This window comes from Ceratotherium simum, chromosome 9 (genome assembly GCF_057802395.1).
Source record: "Ceratotherium simum simum isolate JZ-2026a chromosome 9, ASM5780239v1, whole genome shotgun sequence".
Taxonomy (NCBI): Eukaryota; Metazoa; Chordata; class Mammalia; order Perissodactyla; family Rhinocerotidae; genus Ceratotherium; species Ceratotherium simum.
Genome location: NC_141908.1, coordinates 54,291,220 through 54,310,223, shown reverse-complemented (window position 1 = coordinate 54,310,223; position 19,004 = coordinate 54,291,220). Strand labels below are relative to the sequence as shown.

The following is a 19,004-nucleotide window of genomic DNA, read 5'->3' as shown; positions in this document are numbered from 1 at the left end:
GAATTAAAATGTATTTTATAGGGAGATACTTTGAGAGGATGTAAATATCATGTTTTATCAAACTTTCAGTTTATTCTTTTGTATCAGGATGAATTAATGGAATCCTATTTCATTCACCATATGATCCATTACTATCATTATTTATTTTGATTCTCAAATTGTTTCACATTTGGTCACTTTCTGGCCAAATCCATAAGTCCTTCTTTACTTTCTTACACAAGATATTCAAGGCCCAACTGTACTTTCCCTGCCCCAGCCCTGGAATCAGACAATTCTTGAAGGAACCCAGGTTCCTTTTGTTGGAGAATGGTATTTAGATAATCACGATCTGGGTGCTAAGTGGGCTTATTGCTATTGGGGTATCAGTGTTCCCAGGCCCTCAATGGGCACAGCTACGGAAATATGTCAACATATATGCATATATATATATACACACACATTATCATCTGTATTTTTGTATCTTTATGTCTATATTGAAAGTCATGAGTTCACACCAGTGTCTCCAAATGTCATCTAATACCAAGGTTCATTCTGTGTAATTACCTTCACCTATAGTGTGAATTTACCTTCACCTGCCACATCCTTGATATATTTACTTATTCGATCAAGCCCTGTGTGTTTATATAATGAATTGCCTGTGGCTGCCAGGCCCTCTCCTCCCCATCAAGTAGACGTCCTCCTGCTTAGGCCCTGATATCCTGTGCTGGACTGGTGCCATCTCTATCCTTTACCTCATGTGGATGCCTCTTCACCTTGCTTGGACATTGACATCCCACATCAGGCTACATCTCCTGTCCACACATAGACCTTTCCTCACCCAACAAAGACTCCCCTCCAGCCCAACCCCTCTCCCCACCGCAGACACCTGCCCAGGCTCTCACACTCTGCACTGGTCTGCCCCCCCAGTAGCCTGTCTAAGCTGCCTCCCATGAAAACACACTTATATATGTTTTTTCTGGAAGCTTGGCTTTTATATTAATTTTAAGTTAAAAGAAATGATTTACCAATTAATTTCTCCCATTTTCTTCTATTCGTCTTTTTTTAAGTGTTCTTCTTTGTTATTTTCTTATTGACATTTCATATTATGTGTGATTTTACTTGATAATGGGTCTGTCGAATAACTTTAGAAGTCCCAAAAGAGTCTTTACTATTTTTTTAAAAAGTTAGTTTACATAAAATTTTCTATATAGTTGGTAGGCATAGAATGGCAGTGTCTGATAGTTGATATACATAGTATAGTGAGGCATACCAGCTGGTAGACACAGTATAGCAGTAAAAATGTTGTTGTCGCATTTTTTTACCTTGAATAAGTCATTTCACCCTTTGGGACCTCATTTGCAGGTTGAGTAGTTAGGATTAGATCAGGAACACAATGAGGTACATGATCAGAAATCCATGTCATAAGAAAGAGCCCGTGATCTATATTCAAGAGAGACAATTTGGGACTAACATCTTATTTTTTTAAGAATGGGCAAAGGAAGCATTTTACAGAAATCTACAAATGACCATTATATGTATGAAAAAGTTCAACCTCATTAGTGTGTCAAGATATGCAATTTTAAAATTAGATTTTTTCTGATAAAAACTAATCTCATAAAAATAAACTAACCTGATAAAAATGTTAAAAAATAATATTCACTGTTGGTGTGGGTGTTGAGAAATGAGGTCTTTCTGTACACTGCTGGTAAAGGAGAACTCAATACTATATATTTGAGAGCAGTTGAGCAATATAAATCAAAAGCCTTAAAAATATGCCTTCACTTTGACATAGCAGTTTCACTTCTAGAAATTAATCCTGTGGAAATTATAACAGATATTGCACAAAGATTTGTCATCAAGGGTATTCATTGATAATAAAACTTCACTAATAGAGAATTGTTGTAAATGTGTCATACCCGTATGATGGAATACTATATAGCCACTAAAAATGACATCTAATACTTAATGATATTGCTATTTAATCATGTGGCAGAATTTAGATAATTGCATTTTAAAGAAAGTTGTAATACTGTTTTTTAGTTTTTAAAGTTTTATATCTCTATACATTGATAAGACTGGAGTAATGTACTCTGGAATGCTAAACAGTAGTTAACTCTGAATGGTGTTATTTTGCGTGACAGTTATTGTTTTTGCTCTTCTATATGTTTCTGGGAGCAAATTTAGAGTTCCTTACAACATCTTAGTTCAGTAGGTGTAATTGAGTTCATATTATCAGCAAATAACAATGACCTCCTTTTGAACCCCAGTTAAAACTTCAGCTTCGGAGCTGGCCTGGTGGTGTGGTGGTGAAGTTTGCACACTCCGCTTCAGCAGCCCGGGTTCATGGGTGCAGATCCTGGGCACAGACCTACACACTGTTCATCAAGCCATGTTGTGGCAGCGTCCCACAAACAAAATAGAGGAAGATTGGCGCAGATGTTAGCTCAGGGCCAATCTTCCTCACCAAAAAAAAAAACAGAAAACAAAAAACACACACTTCAGCTTTAAGAGTTTTTTAGAATTATGGAAGATTGATCATTTATGTGGGATACCTAATAGTAGAAGTTGCTCTGGCTATCTTGTAACAAACCAAATTCAAAGTATACCAAAATTCAAAGTATACCTTTAACCAAGTTTGGGGTTCTAAAATAAAATGCCTTATAGCAATGAAATAGAAAATATGAGGAGAATATACATGTTTATTTGTGGAATTATCTTAGAAAACTGGAAAGAGGAGATCTGAGCTGGATGCTTGATTAACTAGTGTAAGCTCCCTCACTCTCCTAGAAGCTTCTTGAGGGCAGGTATCTATCTTAATTCACCACTGTGTCACTAGCATCTGGCATAGTGCCAAGCATGAAGTAGACACTCAGCTATTTGTTGAATGAAAGAAGAAAAGGGGAGACTCTGGCACTAGATCATGAGGGCAAGGAAGATAAAGAAGTATTAGAAGAAGAGTTGAGAGAGATTAGAGAAACCAAAGAAGCTGGCTTCTTTTAAATTTTGTCTAGAACCCTCCCATGTACTCTTCATGAGAGTGATTTTCCTACCAGTATAGGTTGGAAAATCTCTCCACCGGAAAGTGGTGTGGTGTATTAACAGTTCTCTGTCTGCAGTCATCGACTTCCCCAATTTATAGTTAAACAAAGCCTCCTTTTCAGGTTTCCCTGTGAGCATATTTTCAATCTTGCTGTAAAAGGGAGATAAACCTGGATTTAGAGGCTTGAGATTCAGTTAGATTAACAAAGAGGTAGCATTTAAGCCTTGCAGAGGGATTATCATCATTTATGTCTCAGAGTGCTTCAACTGTTATAATTCTAGCTACCTCAGCTAGGTATTAGAAAACAGTAATAAGGAATGGGAATTTTTGTTGGTTGGCTAGGAAATAGGCTGATGCATAGGTAAGGAACTCCTTTTGTAGAGGAAGGGGACAGTTGTAGTGGTGGGGGAGTGGAAAAGATGAGAGAGAAGGGTACCAAGGGTTAACTCCCTCAGAAAGCATTTCTAGAACTATTGGATTGGTTTCTGCACTACCTCTATATTCTTAGAGTATTTTAGCTCTTATTCTCACCAAAAGAATTGAAATTATATATCTGTATTCCTCTTTCTTCTGCTAGATTGAAAGTTTCTCAAGTACAGGGACTGCTTGTTTTTTCATCTTTGTGTCTTGGCATATATTTGGTGTTTAAATGTTTCTTGAACTTAACTGAGTTAAAATATTGCTTTGATTTTTTTAAGCAACATGAACTGCATTTTCTTACTAGTTTTAGAAGAGTTTTTTGATTTAGAGTTCAAGTGAACTAAACTTACTTGACTTGTTCATATCATACAGTTATTTATTCATTCCTTAATATTTAATGAGTAAATGCTACTATGAGCTAGGCACTGTTTTAGGTAGTTAACCCAAGATAAGATCCTCGCCCTCATTGAGCTCACATTCTACTGATGACAGAAACATAACTTTTATAGGTTTCCTTTGGATTATTCTATTGTTCTTTTCCCTCTTCTCACAGACAGCATGGTAAAGTTAGATGTGAATGGAAAAATGAAATCCTACCAGATAACAAGCAAGGCCTCTTTGCCTGGGGCCAAGGAAAAAACTTTGTTCTTCCTGTCTCCTATACTGGATCACCCTTGACTCCAGGACTCAGAACTGTGGTTGTTTACACATTTCCCCACAGCAATTATCCAATTTTTTCTGAGCGAGACATTTTTGACACCACATTTATAAGCAAAATTATGAAAAATAAAATTTTTCTCTGTGCACCATTGGCTTATTTGGATAAGCGTATAGTTACTTCGTTCACCACTAGATGGGGTTTCAGTGAGTGTAAGATGAAGTATTAGCAGAGTTATAAAAATGGGCCTCTGACCTGGATAGTTTCAGTATGTTGTACTTGTCCTTAAGCTGATAGCAAATAACTAAGTTATAAAGTTATGGAAGAGGGAGCTGCTTATATAGATCAACTACATTATGGGACAAATAGATTTTAATGAATTAGGCAGAGAATCAGATCACTATTGACTACATTTTAAAACATTAAAAGCTTTCTGAATAGATATTTTGAAATACTAAATCTCATCTTTCTCATTAGACTTCATAAGTTACTCTTTTAGTGGCTGCCCTTCAACCATAGCCTATGGGCTGAATTAAATGTTTCTTCCTCTTTTGCCTTCTTTGTGATGGAGGACAATTAATAGATATATTAATACCTATGTTTAAGGCATTTATATAGGTATTTGTTTTTCAGGAGCAGTACTCTATTAGATTCTTGATGATGACAGGGTTTTTGGATTACAATAATGTTACTGAAAGTGTAATTATTTGAGTGTTTTTATTTTCTACTGTGTTTCAAGAAATGTTTCAAAACCATTTTTAACAGTATGAAACCACTTTGTTTTTCAGTATCTTTGCCATGAAAAAGAGGACGTGATAAGTTGGTCAACTTATGAAATTCAAGTTACATGTGAATTCTGCCAGGTATGTATGCAATATTTGGTATTTTTAGCCATTTTTCATATTTTTGATTATAAAAATTTTCATAGGTTGTTTCCAGATAAATATTTCAGTGTTTTTTTCCATAAATATGAAAACACTTATCTAGTATGTGGTTTAGCTGATATTGTGTTTTTAAATTATCAAATAGAGCATCAAAATATACTCGACTATGACAAACATAAACATATTTTAGGGTTTTGATTTTCCCTAAAATGAGTTCCAAATAATACTTACTAGTATTAACATTGATGTTCTGTGAGATGAGATGTTCTTTGAAAAAAAGGTTCAAATAACAAATGGATGTGGCAAAAATGCCATATTTCTGGTTGCTTCTGCAGTCATTTCACTTGAACAGGTTAAAGGCTCTGAAAAGTCCTACATAAAAAGTACTCTGGCAGTTTCTAAATTTGTTTGGCCACATACCTTTTTTCTGTAATAGCCATTGTTATCCCTGTTGAAAATGCTTTGGGAAACGTTGCTCTGAATGGTTAACAAACTAATATTGGAAAAGGAATAATGTTACAGAATTTTTAGTTGAGTCAAATACAGTTGTATATAATTTCTAGAAAGAAAGCCAAAACAAATTAAAACCTACAAGTTGATGGCAGGAATGATTGGGAACTCAAAGCCTAAATCAAAAAGTAGGAGAATAATCTTGACTCAAAAATGTCTTTTTGTTGTTATTTTGTTCAAATCAGGATCCAAAAAGGTCCCCATATTGTGTTTGGTTAATATGTTTTTTAAACCTCTTTTGATCTAAAACAGTTCCCCTACCTCCTCTCTTTTATTCCCCATGACACTTATTTGTTGAAGAGACCAGGTCTTTTGTCCTATAGAATTTGGCTGATTGCATTCTGGTGTTGGTGTGTGACATATTTTCCTATCTCCTGTATTTCCTGTAGTTGGATCTAGAGAAGCTTGATTAGATTGAGCTTTGACTTTTTTCCCCCCTAAGAATACTTTATGTGCTTTCTGTTTGTTGCATCTTATCAGGAGGCACATAATGTCTCTTTGTCCCACTTTCAGTGATGTTAATTTAAGACTGACCCGGGAGTTCAGGTGCTGTCAGCCTGATGCAACTCTTATCAAGTTCCCATCACCTTTTCTCCTAGTGGTTTTATCAGACATTTATGTTAGTTACCTAGATCCATTATTTCATTGGGGATCAAAGTAGTGATTTTCTAATTATTTCATTTTTTCTGCCCTTATACCGTTGAATAGGAAAGAGCCTGATAGACCAGAGTTCTTAACCCCTTTTATTCTGTAGTGTAAAATCTGCATGTTATGTATATTTTGTCTACTCATAATAAGAAGATGGAAGATAGGGTTAAAATGTCAGGAAACGTGTTTTATTTCACATTCAAATAGAAAAGGTAATAAGCTTAGTAAAAATCAAATAATACTACATTTTAAATTATTCTTTATTTAAAAATCTGTACTGTAAAACATTTAGCCATCTCTTAATGTTTTGTTATAGGCAATACAAGGACCTGTGGAATATGAGTGATGACAAACCCTTTCTATGCACTGCCCCTGGATGTGGCCAGGTAATATATAAATTACTTTAAATCATTTTGTATATTCACATTTATTAAAAACACTGATGACAATTTATGTTATCATTAAAAGGATACTCTTACAATGATTTGTACAATTTTGGAGTTAGAATGAAAATAACCCAGAAAAATTTGGGGAAGAAATTCTTCTTTTTCCTCAATAGCATATCTGAGTTTTAAAAAACACAATCTAATATGGAAAAAAAAAAAAATCTTGGAATGGAAAGGTGGAAACCCTGGACAAAATCCAGGGTTTAGAAATATTTTCATTTGGGGCTGGCCCCATGGCGTAGCGGTTAAGTGCGTGCACTCTTCTGCTGGCAGCCCAGGTTCGGATCCCGGGTGTGCACCAATACACGACTTATCAGGACATGCTGTGGTAGCATCCCACATAAAGTAGAGGAAGATGGGCATGGATGTTAGCCCAGGGCCAGTCTTCCTCAGCAAAAAGAGGAGGATTGGCATGGATGTTAGCTCAGGGCTGATCTTCCTCACTAAAAAAAATTTCTTTCCTTTGACCATTATTGGTTGAAAATCATTGTAAACTGCCTAATTGGAAATAAAATATACATTATCTTGTATGAAAATTATTTTACTTGCTGAACTCTTATGAAATTAACTAATATTTACCTCTGAGAGTATCATTAATGTATTAATGTTCTTAAGTGTAACATCTTTAATAGAAAGCATGTGTGGAAACATTTTCAGAAAATAATATTTCAGCATTTTTTACTGGCCATTAAATTATTAATCATTGCTATTATAGTTATTCTAATCTTAAAATAACTAGACATTAAGGAATGAAAGAATAAATTTATTTATTTATTTATTTATTTTTTTTTAAAGATTTTTTATTTATTTTTCCCCCAAAGCCCCAGCAGATAGTTGTCTGTCATAGCTGCACATCCTTCTATTTGCTGTATGTGGGACGCGGCCCCAGCATGGCCAGAGGAGCGGTGCGTCAGTGCGCACCCGGGATCCGAACCCAGGCCGCCGGCAGCACAGTGCGCGCACTTAACCGCCAAGCCACGGGGCCGGCCCTGAAAGAATAAATTTAATGTGTAGTAAAATTACAGAGTACTTAAATATACAACTATAAATCATAAATAAGCATTAAAGTGTTTCATTGGGTCTTATTTTCTTTATTTGATAGTTTATTTTTTAGTTTTTATTTTTTATTTTTTTGTGAGGAAGATCAACCCTAAGCTAACATCCATGCCAGTCCTCCTCTTTTTGCTGAGAAAGACTGGCCATGGGCTAACAAATTTGATATTTTAAATTGAGGTATAATTGATATACAGTAAACTGCACGTAATTTATAGAGTACAATTTGATACATTTTAACACATATATACCCAGAAATCTATCACCACAATTAAGATAGCGAATATATTCGTTGCCCCAAAAGTTTCCTCATGCACATTTGTTTTCCCTCCATCTTGCCCCTCTCGCCCCTGTTAACCACTGATCTGCCTTCTGTCCCTATAGATTAGTTTGCATTTTCTAGAATTTTATATAAATGGAATATATAGTATGTTACTTTTGTCTGACTTCTTTCATTCCACATAATTTACAATTTCTCCATGTTATATGATCACTAGTTAATTTCTTTTCCTTGAGGGAGTAGTATTTCTTTCTTTTTTTTTTTTTTTTTTTTTGGTGCAGGAGATTGGCCATGAGCTAACATCCTTGCCAATCTTCCTCTTTTTGCTGAGGAATATTGGCCCTGAGCTAACATCTGTGCCAGTCTTCCTCTATTTTATATATGGGATGCCCCCACAGCATGGCTTGATGAGTGGTGCATAGGTCCGGGCCCAGGATCTAAACCTGCGAACCCTGGGCTGCCGAAGCAAAGCACGCAAACTTTAACCACTACGCCACTGGGCCGGCCTCGTGGGAGTGGTATTTCATTATTCTACAATTATAAACATTTGGCTTATTTCCAATTTTTAGTTATTACAGACAAAGCTGGTGTGAATATTTGTGTACAAGTCTTTGTATGGATGCATGCTTTCTTTTCTCTTGAGTAAATACCTAGGAGTATAATGATGGGAACATATGATATTTATACATTTACTTTTCAGGAAATTGCCAAACTGCTTTCCAAAATGGAAGTACCACTTTACATTCCCACCAACAGTGTATAACAGGTCTTGTGCCGTATCCTTGCCAACATTTGATGTTGTCAGTCTTTGATTTTCAGCCATTTTCGCTGTGTATACTGATACATAATGTGGTGTTTTTTTGGGTTTTTTTTTGTGAGGAACATCAGCCCTGAGCTAACATCCATGCCAATCCTCCTCTTTTTGCTGAGGAAGAGCAGCCCTGAGCTAACATCTATTGCCAATCCTCCTTCTTTTTTTTTTTTTTCTCCCTTTTCTCCCCAAAGCCCCAGTAGATAGTTGTATGTCATAGTTGCACATCCCTCTAGTTGCTGTATGTGGGACGCCGCCTCAGTATGGCCGGACAAGCGGTGTATCGGTGCGCACCCGGGATCTGGACCCAGGCTGCCAGGAGCTGAGTGCACGCACTTAACCCCTAAGCCATGGGGCCGGCCCCTATAGTGTGGTTTTAATTTGAATTTCTTTGATGACTAATGAAAAGATGGGCAATTTTTCATGTGCTTATTGGCCATTTGTATACCTTATCTTTTGTGAAATATCTTTTCAAATCTTTTGCCTGTTTTAAAAATTGAGTTGTCTGTCTTTTAATTATTGAGTTGTATGAGTTCTTGATATATCCTGGATACCAGTCCATTGTCAAATAGTTTCTCCCAGATTGTTGTTTGCATCTTAGTTTTCATAATAATGTCTTTTGATGAACAGATGTCTCTAATTTTAATGAAGTCTAATGTGTTAATTTTTTTTGTCTTCTGTGGTTTTGCTTTCTGTGACTTGTCTAAGAAACCTTTGCCCACCCTTAAGTCACAAAGATATTCTCCTTTTATTTTTCTCTGAAAGCTTGGTTTTTCATTTAGGTCTCTGTTCCATCTTGAAATAATTCTTGTATATAGTGTGAGGTAGGAGTTGAATCTCACTTTTTTCCCATATAGTTTTTCAGGTATTCTGGCATCATTTGTTTAAAAGATTTTTTTTCTCCATTAAATTGCTTCAGCTCCTTTATTTTTTTTTTATTTATTTATTTTTTAAATAATTTTATTTATTTTTCCCCCAAAGCCCCAGCAGACAGTTGTATGTCATAGTTGCACATCCTTCCAGTTGCTGTATGTGGAACGCGGCCCCAGCATGGCCAGAGAAGCGGTGCGTCGGTGCGCGCCCGGGATCCGAACCCGGGCCGCCAGCAGCGGAGCGCGTGCACCCAACCACCAAGCCACGGGGCCGACCCCTCCTTTATTTTTTATTTATTTATTTTTTTGTGAGGAGGAACAGCCCTGAGCTAACATCCGTGCTAATCCTCCTCTTTGTGCTGAGGAAGACCGGCTCTGAGCTAACATCTATTGCCAATCCTCCCCTTTCCCCCCCGCCTTTTCTCCCCAAAGCCCCAGTAGATAGTTGTGTGTCATAGTTGCACATCCTTCCAGTTGCTGTATGTGGAACACGGCCCCAGCATGGCCAGAGAAGCGGTGCGTCGGTGCGCGCCCGGGATCCGAACCCGGGCCGCCAGCAGCGGAGCGCGCGCACCCAACCACCAAGCCACGGGGCCGACCCCTCCTTTATTTTTTATTTGTTTATTTTTTTGTGAGGAGGAACAGCCCTGAGCTAACATCCGTGCTAATCCTCCTCTTTGTGCTGAGGAAGACCGGCTCTGAGCTAACATCTATTGCCAATCCTCCCCCTTCCCCCCCGCCTTTTCTCCCCAAAGCCCCAGTAGATAGTTGTGTGTCATAGTTGCACATCCTTCCAGTTGCTGTATGTGGGACGCGGCCTCAGCATGGCCGGAGAAGCAGCGCGTTGGGGCACACCCGGGATCCGAACCCGGGCTGCCAGTAGTGGAGCGAGGGCACTTAACCGCTAAGCCACGGGGCCAGCCCGCTGCAGCTCCTTTATTGAAAATCAAATGACTGTAAGTGTAGGTCTGTTTCTATTCTATTCCTTTCAACAATCTCTCAACTTTTATGCCAGTACCACACTGTCTTGATTACTCTAGCTTTACAGTAAGACTTCCAGTCAGGTAGGGTAAGTTCTCCAATTTAGTTCTCTTTTTTCAAGATTGTTTTGGATAGTCTTTTAATTTTAATCATTCCGGTGAGGCAGTAGTGGTATCTCATTATGATCTTGATTTACATGGTGTCTAATGGTGTTGAGCAGGGTAAAAAATAGGAGTTAACTGGAGTTGGTGCTATTTTAGATACATTGGTTAGGGAATGCCTCTCTGATAAGGTGACATTTGAATAAAGACATGAAAATGTGGGACCATACCCTTGGGGGAAGAGTTTTCCAAACTGAAGGAACAGCAAACATAAACAGCAAATATAAAGGAGAGAATGAGTTTGGTGTGTTTACAGATAGAAAGACAACTATTGTGGCTGGATCGTATAGTTATCAGTGAGGGTAAGGGTAAGAGATGCGGTCAGAAAGGTAGGAAAAAAGAGTCCCTGTAGAGCTTTATAGACAGATAAGGTGGTGTTTGGGTTTTATTCACAGAGCAGTGAAAAGCCATTGCTGAGCTAAGAGTGGAAGCAGGAAGAGTAGAGACTGACAGCTGTCAGGTGAAAGATAATGGTGGCTTTGACTTGGTGGTAACAGTGGACATATAGCGAAATAGACTGATTTGACATATATTTTGAAGAAATATTTGGTATACCTTTTTCTGTAAATTCAAGAAAGCTAAAAACTACAATTCTCAGAATCCTTTGCAAGCAGAATTCTGGATATGATTTTAGGTTCCACCAACCAGATTTACTCATTCTGGTAAATCCCATTTACTCCTTGGATTTGGTACTGAGTTAAATGGAGAGAGAGTGGTATTACTCAAGTCATCCATTTTGCTGGAGTGGATTGAACAGACGCAACGTGATTCTGTAATCCCTGGATTACAGCAAATACAGTAAGTTTCTAGAGCCAGCCTTGGGACAATGACAAGTTTTGCCATGTTGTTCTAGGACTCATTCTTGGAAACTCAGCTCAAAAAGGCCCCTAATTCCTTGTCGTTCTTCTTTTCTGCTCAAAAAATAGTTAGAATGGTTTCTGTTGCCTTATGATTGACTGCTTACTAATACAATGCCATTTTTAATAAAAAGCATTATATTTAAATTTACTTAAATTCAACAGAATAAAAAGAAACATTGCTGAATATAAGAAATATCTGTGTGTATGTGTATCATAGAGATTGTTTCTAAAAGACCTGTCTATTATTAAAAAATATGAAACATATTAAGAAGTTAGAATTCCCTATTATGAAAGGAGTTGACCTTCATGCTTCCTCCTGCCTCTTCTTTCTCATCTCTTGATGTCTGATAATTATTCTATTACTTTTACATTGTTAAAATTTGTAGTACATTTTGTCTGATAACCTGTAATTCCCATATTGCTTAGTTTTACTTCTATATTTGGATAGTGTAGATAAAGAAGAGTGAGAATTAAGCTTTAAGGCACTCCAGTGTTTAAAAATCAGAAAGAGGGGGAAGATGTAACATAGGAGGCTGAGAAGCAGCAGAAAAGGGAGAAAATTGTGTCCTGGAATTCAAGTAGAAAAAGCATTTCAAAGTAGGGGGAACAATGTAGTAATATAGTTGATAGGATAAGGGGAGAATTTGGTGTTTACCGTTGGATTTAGAAATAATGGAGATTATTAGACACCTTGCTAAGAGTAGCTTCAGTGAAGCAGCAGTGACAACAATGCGATTAGAGTAGGTTGAAGAGTAAATGGGGAGAACCAGAAGTGGAGACATTATAAGACACCTCTTTCTTGGAGTTTAGCTTAAAGGGAACAGTAAACTATTGCTGGAGGAAGATTAAAGATGGAGCTTTTTTATTTGTTTTGCATTTTAGGGTGGGACTATCACAGCATATTTGACGCTTCAGAGAGGGACTGTTGCAGGAGTGGGGTCCTTACATAGGTAAGAGAGGATAGGATCCAGTGCTCAAGTGAAGGGACCGGCCTTAGATAGGACCGTGGACAGTTTATCCATAGTAACTAAGAGTGAAAAGGGGCGAAGAGGTGTGGAAGGTTTGACTAGAGAGAAGAAAGCTTATCAAAACTTAGACATACAAACATATTTCCTTTGCTATAGTTGCCATAAAGAAACTATATTTCTGTTTATCCTTTTGTACAAAAGAAATTACCTTTAGAGGCTATGGCCCATTGTTTTACATAGCCTTAGGAGTGGCAGATTTTTTGCCCCTTGTATTACTTAGGATGCAGGTTAAGACAAAGACTTAACCTAACAATAGATTGAACAGTTTGTTTTTATGTAACAGCCCGGAAGTAGGAGTTCCAGGGCTGGCTGGCTCTGCTGTCCTCAATATGCAACTTGTGTTATTAGCCCAGGATGGCCATTCTAGCTCCTGCCATCAAGTCCTCATTCTAGCAATAAGGGAGGGAGAAGGGGAAGCAGAGCAGAACACAGACACCCTTGCCATTTTAGGAGCATTAACTGGAAGTAATGCAAATAATTTTCACTCATTCCTTTTGGCCAGAACTCAATTACATGGCCACCTAACTGCAGAGAAAGGTAGAAAATGTAGTCTTTGTTCTGGGCACCCAAGTGCTCACCTAAAATTCAGAAGTTCTTTTATTGAAGGAAAAAGAGTAATAGATATTGAGGCAAGCAGTCCTTACCATAGTTTTCAGAGATGATTCTGAATTTGGAAACTTAGCAAAAAGTCATTTGGAGCCTGAGTCTGGTTAAGCTGGGTAGTACTTTTAAAGTTTAAAACAAAGTTACTGAAGTGTGGAGTTTAGTGAATAGTAATGTATCAATGTTTGTTTCTTAGTTTTGATAAATGTACCACAGTAATGTAAGATGAGAACATTGGGGAACTGAAACTGAGAAAGGAGTGTGTAGGAACTCTCTGTACTATCTTTGCAACTTTTCTGTAAATTTAAGGGTTTTCCAAACTAAAACGTTTATTCAAAACAATAACAACAAAAACCTCTACCCAAGAAATACACACACACACAAAATTACCTCTGAACCACCAAAGAGAGCTTTCAAATATTTATCAGTTGGATACCATGTCTATTATTTATCTGTGCCCCAACTTGTTTCAAAAAGGATTTGAGGAATTAAAGGTTCATATAATAGCTGTCATAGTAATAAAAGCAATTATAATGATAATAACGTTTTCTAAGTTAGCCAATCACTGTGCTAAGAAGGTTATATGGATTATGTCATTTAATCCTCACAACAATCCTATGAAATGGATGCTACTGGCCTCATTTTACAGGTGGGCAATTGAACTTAAAACGTATTACTGAATTCCTCTGAGTCACAGAACCAGCAAGTATTGGAGATAAATTTGAACCCAGGCCTAGTCTGGTGTTAGTGTATAGTGAAACATGCATAAATAGACTGTTCAGACTTCAAGTTATATTTGAATACAGGTCTTTGTATATAAAAGTTTTATTTCCTCTTAATTAAAAAAGCATCACAGAAAATGTTGACAAGTTTAAAAGGACAAAATAAAATACAGAGAGGACTTCTGTTAACATTTGGTACATTTCCTAAATCCTTCCCTCTTTTGTTTTTAAAACATAACTGGAACTATACTGCACATAGAGTTTTGTATTCTGTTTGTATGCAGATGATATTATATGTATCGTGAGCATTTTGTGTGTTAATTGAACACATGGGTTTAAGCTGCTATGTATTGCCAGAACAGGTCTCATAATTTATTTACCCATTCCTTTATTATGAACTTTTAAATTAATTCCAGTATTATAAGCAACACTGTGATGAATATCCTTCTACATAACCCTTTATGTACATCTCTAATTAATTCCTCAAAATATATTTTTAGAAATAGAATTACTGGCTTAAAATGTATACACATTTTTAAGGTTCTTTGTACATTTTGCTTTATTGTTTGAATGTTTATACACTATAAGCTGTTTTACAAAGGAGATAAAGATTATTTTATTTAGTATAAAGTTTCAGTGAAGGGGTGTGTGTGAGTGAGTGTGTTTGTGTGTGTGTTAATCAGTAACTTCCTGATGTTGAATAGACTCCTTCAACTAGTGAAAGAAGTAATAAAATGAGCTGTTGGCCTGATGTCTTTATAACTTAGTTTCGCCTACTTTATCAGTTAAATGGGAATAATAATCTATGTCATGGATGTGAATGCATATATTAAATGCAGAATAACTGATGTCTTAGGAAGTAATTCTAGTGAGAGTGTTCAAGCCTTGGAAACATAGATTTTTCAGCTATCAGAGCTTAAATTAATTTATTGTGGAAGCAACTGATTCACCTCCCTCCCATCTATCAGGTTGCCCTTCTTTTTTAAACTTTTAACAGAGGTGGTTATCCTAACCTACCTTTCTGGACTGCCTTTCTCATTGTTTATTCAGCTGTGTGTTCAAAGTCTTGTTTAACAAAATACCGTGCACATGTACAACGTTTTGCATTGGAGTTGTGCTCTCAATTGCCTGGAAGAAAGAAATTATATGAATACGATATGTTGTTATTACTAGCAGTATCATAATTTTTCTACAAAATTTATTTTTAGAATAAACTTTAATTTGGCTGGGAAAGCAATTCAAATAGATTCTACAAAAATTTTATCTTAGCATGTAGTAGGTATTTTATAAGTATTTGTTGAAAAAAGAATGCATTTCATTTATTCATATATATATATTTTTTTTTCTCCTGGTGACTGCCTTTTAACAAGGTTGCATTTTGTCACTGTCTTTTTAAGTTTCTTGTTAGAGGTAAATAAATTTTCTCAGATGATAGCCAAGGTTAAACTCACCTGTATCGAGTGCCAATTTCAGTGTATTTTATCCATGTGTATAAATAATATCATTACATGATCAACAATCCCTTTATAAATACCATTTAGGTAAATTTGATCTATAGATCCTACATGAGACTTTGTAAATTGAAATTCTTTGCATTTCCCCTTTTAATATTCATATGATCTTAAATGGTTTTTAGAGTCCTTCTAGCTCTCCTTTTCACTTCGGATCAATCTTGGTGCCATTTTCACATGTTTTGTATAAAACATAATGTTATTTATTCTATATGTAGTTGCTCTTTGATTTGGATATTTGTGGTCAAACCAATCCAAACAGAGGATACAGGTAGAATAAAATTCGTAGAAGATAACTTTCCAAGTTCTGGAATTATGCTGACTTTGCTGTTTTTAAATCTAGACCCTCTACCAAAAGGTGTTTATTCCCAAATGTGTAATGATTGCCTTCCATGGAGAAGCCACATTGTCAGGTTCTTTGGAACGTAAAGTGAATCTTGCTTTAAGATACTTTTAGCATGGCATGTAAGACATGTACATTTAAAACCATAATGTGAAGGAAAAAGCAATGAAATAATGCCAGTAGACTCTATACATAAGTTCATTCTCCAAGGGCTTTGTTATTCAACAGTCTATCAAAGGATGACGACTACTTATTCCTCCGAATTTGGGAGGGATTCTTATCATGATAAAGCAATAGGAAGACAGCACTTGACTGGAGAAGAGCTGGATTATTTTACAATTAACTGCTTTGCTATTGTATTGGTTGCTGTTTCTTTGCTGGATTATAACAGAGGTATTCCTTTTTTATGTGGTAGCATAAAGACCCTAATTTACTTCTTAATTTATCCAGAAGTAATATTTCCACAAGAGAAGGAATCTATTTTAATGATTTAGGGGAACCAAGTTCAAATATATATAATTTTAAAATACATACCCATTTATAAGGGGATAATTATTGCTTTGAAATAACAAAAAGTAAGTGCTCCCTATTTTCAGTGTAAATGTTGCTCAATAAGGAGCACCTTCATAAAGGTTGATGTCCAGATACAGTCAGGAAATATTTAAACAATGCGTTTATTATGTTGTAATCATAAAGGTCACCTTTGGCATGCATGACCTATCCAAATTAATTGTAGCTTTAAAAATAATTTTGCTTCATTTTTTATGTAAGAACTATGATGAAACAGTGATGAAAAATAATCTTTAAGTTAATTTAATTTTACTTTAAAATGAACTGCTTTGTTATTGTATTGGTTGCTGTTTCTTCACTGGATTATAACAGAGGCATTCTTTTTTTATGTGGTGACATAAAGACCCTGATTTACTTCTTAATTTGTCCAGCATTAATATTTTTATAAGAAAGTTCTCATTTTAGAAGTGGGTAAGTAACCTGAAGTCTATATAAATACAGTACTTTCGTCAAAAGTCATTATACCATAGAGTATATATTTCTACTATGATATGGCAAAAAATTAATAGTGGTCTATTTTTAGTATCCAAATGAATTTTATATAAAGTTTCTTTGCCTCAGGTTTTGTTTTTAAATGCTCTCAAATGAGTTATTTGACCTAGTAATATATCAGTATTGTTTATTCTTGAGTAATGGGTTTCTCTATGATTATTTGAAATCTAGTATGTTAATCTATACTAACAATAGATTCTTTTATAGTTAACAAACTGCTATTTCATTGTTAATGGTGGTTTTACATGTTGTGGAAATGAATTTCCTTATCATTTTACTTATTTGATCAAAGTGAAAATCTTAACTATATTTTAAAACTTTTTGCCACAGCGTTTTACCAACGAGGATCATTTGGCTGTCCATAAACATAAACATGAGATGACACTGAAATTTGGTCCAGCACGTAATGACAGTGTCATTGTGGCTGGTTAGTATATGCTTTTATTAATAGCTTATATACATATTTCACCTGGAATGTGCACAATTTTTGTGTATTCTCTGTAAATAATATAGTCTGGTGATATTCCAATGACTTCATTTACAATAAATGTTGGCAACATGTATTTTACCCATTACATTTTCATGTTTCCTTCTGACCATTCATTTCACTTTTTTGTGTAGTTTTCAAATGTAGATTTTAATGTTAATTTTCTGGAAGTTAATTAGAATCCTGGGAGCATTCATACCATCTCCAAAGCTTTCATTTAACTGATAATTGAACTAATGTGATGTTTAGTCCATGTTTCTTTTAGCACTTTACACCTGGTTTACAATGTTGTGTGAAGATAGAAAATGATCAAGCTCTTCCTGTTGGAGAAAGAGCAATTAGCAGACTTGTTCAGTGGGATTTTGTTTATATTTCTTTTTGGACTAAACATCTATTTTGGTAAAATACTCTCAATAAAGAGGATGTTTTTGATCTTATGAACATACAGTGTTACTTAAGCAGATGATTATCTGTTACAATATATGAAAAGAGAAACTCACTTCATGCATTGGTTTATTGTCCTTGCATGCTGTATTAGCTGCCCCTTTTTTGGTATGTAAATATATATACACACATAATATATGTAATTTCACTGCATTTTGTATATTTTATAAGTATTGTGATAAGAAAAAGTTTTATATAAAATTTAGTATATTTCTATAAATTTCAGACCCTTTTGTGTCATAACCACAGATTCACATATCATAAATATTCAAATTAACCCTAAATTCTTCTTTTCTCTTGTAAAGCTTAAGTTATACTATTTGTTAGCCTGGAATTATACCTGAATACTGAATATTATTAATACTTTTAAATTACTACCCAACATAGAGATCAAATTGTCATATGCAATAATTTGGAGAGATAATGAAGCTAATAATAGTAGATGGTTCTTCCTGTACTTTTAGTGTCAAAATTTTTGTAATGAAAAAATTTGAGGTAGCAAAAAGTTGGTAATGTATTGAAAATAATTTATTTAGGAAAAATGTAGGGGAACTTTTAACATATTTTCAGTTCCATAAGTATAAGGAGGCAGAGTGAGGTATACATTTCTTTAGAATATTGTACATCTGATATTAAGAGCTAGAACTGAAAAAAACAGTCAAACAAGCAAAATAACAACAACAACCTGGAAGGTTCGCTCTCTTGGGCATGAGGGTCTTTGCTTCTCTGAAACTTACTGCCTTAGAGCAGCATTTCTCTCTGTAACTTCTTAACTCAAAATTGTTTTGAGATTGGTTTCTAAAAGTTAACCTTCCTGTTTACATTTAATACAGTAGAAAAATAGAACACATTCAAACACAGCAGTTGACCATCTTTTCACTAACATATGTTGAGATGAATAGTTGAGCATTACTGTAGAAACATAATGCATGATGTGTGTGATATATATTTGATGATCAATAGCCATTGCCACCTGCATGTTTAGACGACTGTACCTGTATTGACTTCTCTTCTCAAGCCTGATCATTCCAGTAATTACTGATAAAAGTGATTTATGCATATGCATTTTATTTTTAAGACTTTTCTCTCCCTTTAACACAAATTAGGAGCCTTCTGTTGAACTTAGATAGACAAGCCCTTTGGGCATGAATAGAAGAGTCAGATTTATATTCAGTTTACTAATTCAGTCACTATGGACCTA

At 35.5% G+C, this 19,004-nt stretch overlaps 1 protein-coding gene across 1 annotated transcript in view; it reads left to right on the top strand.

The window, feature by feature from the left end:
• Nucleotides 1-19,004, top strand: part of ATF2 (activating transcription factor 2) — an 84,172-nt gene that overhangs the window by 22,896 nt on the left and 42,272 nt on the right. Inside the window, 3 exon segments of the mRNA XM_087435411.1 lie at nucleotides 4,886-4,960; nucleotides 6,456-6,525; nucleotides 17,203-17,299. Of these exon segments, the coding sequence (XP_087291537.1) occupies nucleotides 4,929-4,960; nucleotides 6,456-6,525; nucleotides 17,203-17,299 (199 nt within the window). The 5' untranslated portion in view covers nucleotides 4,886-4,928.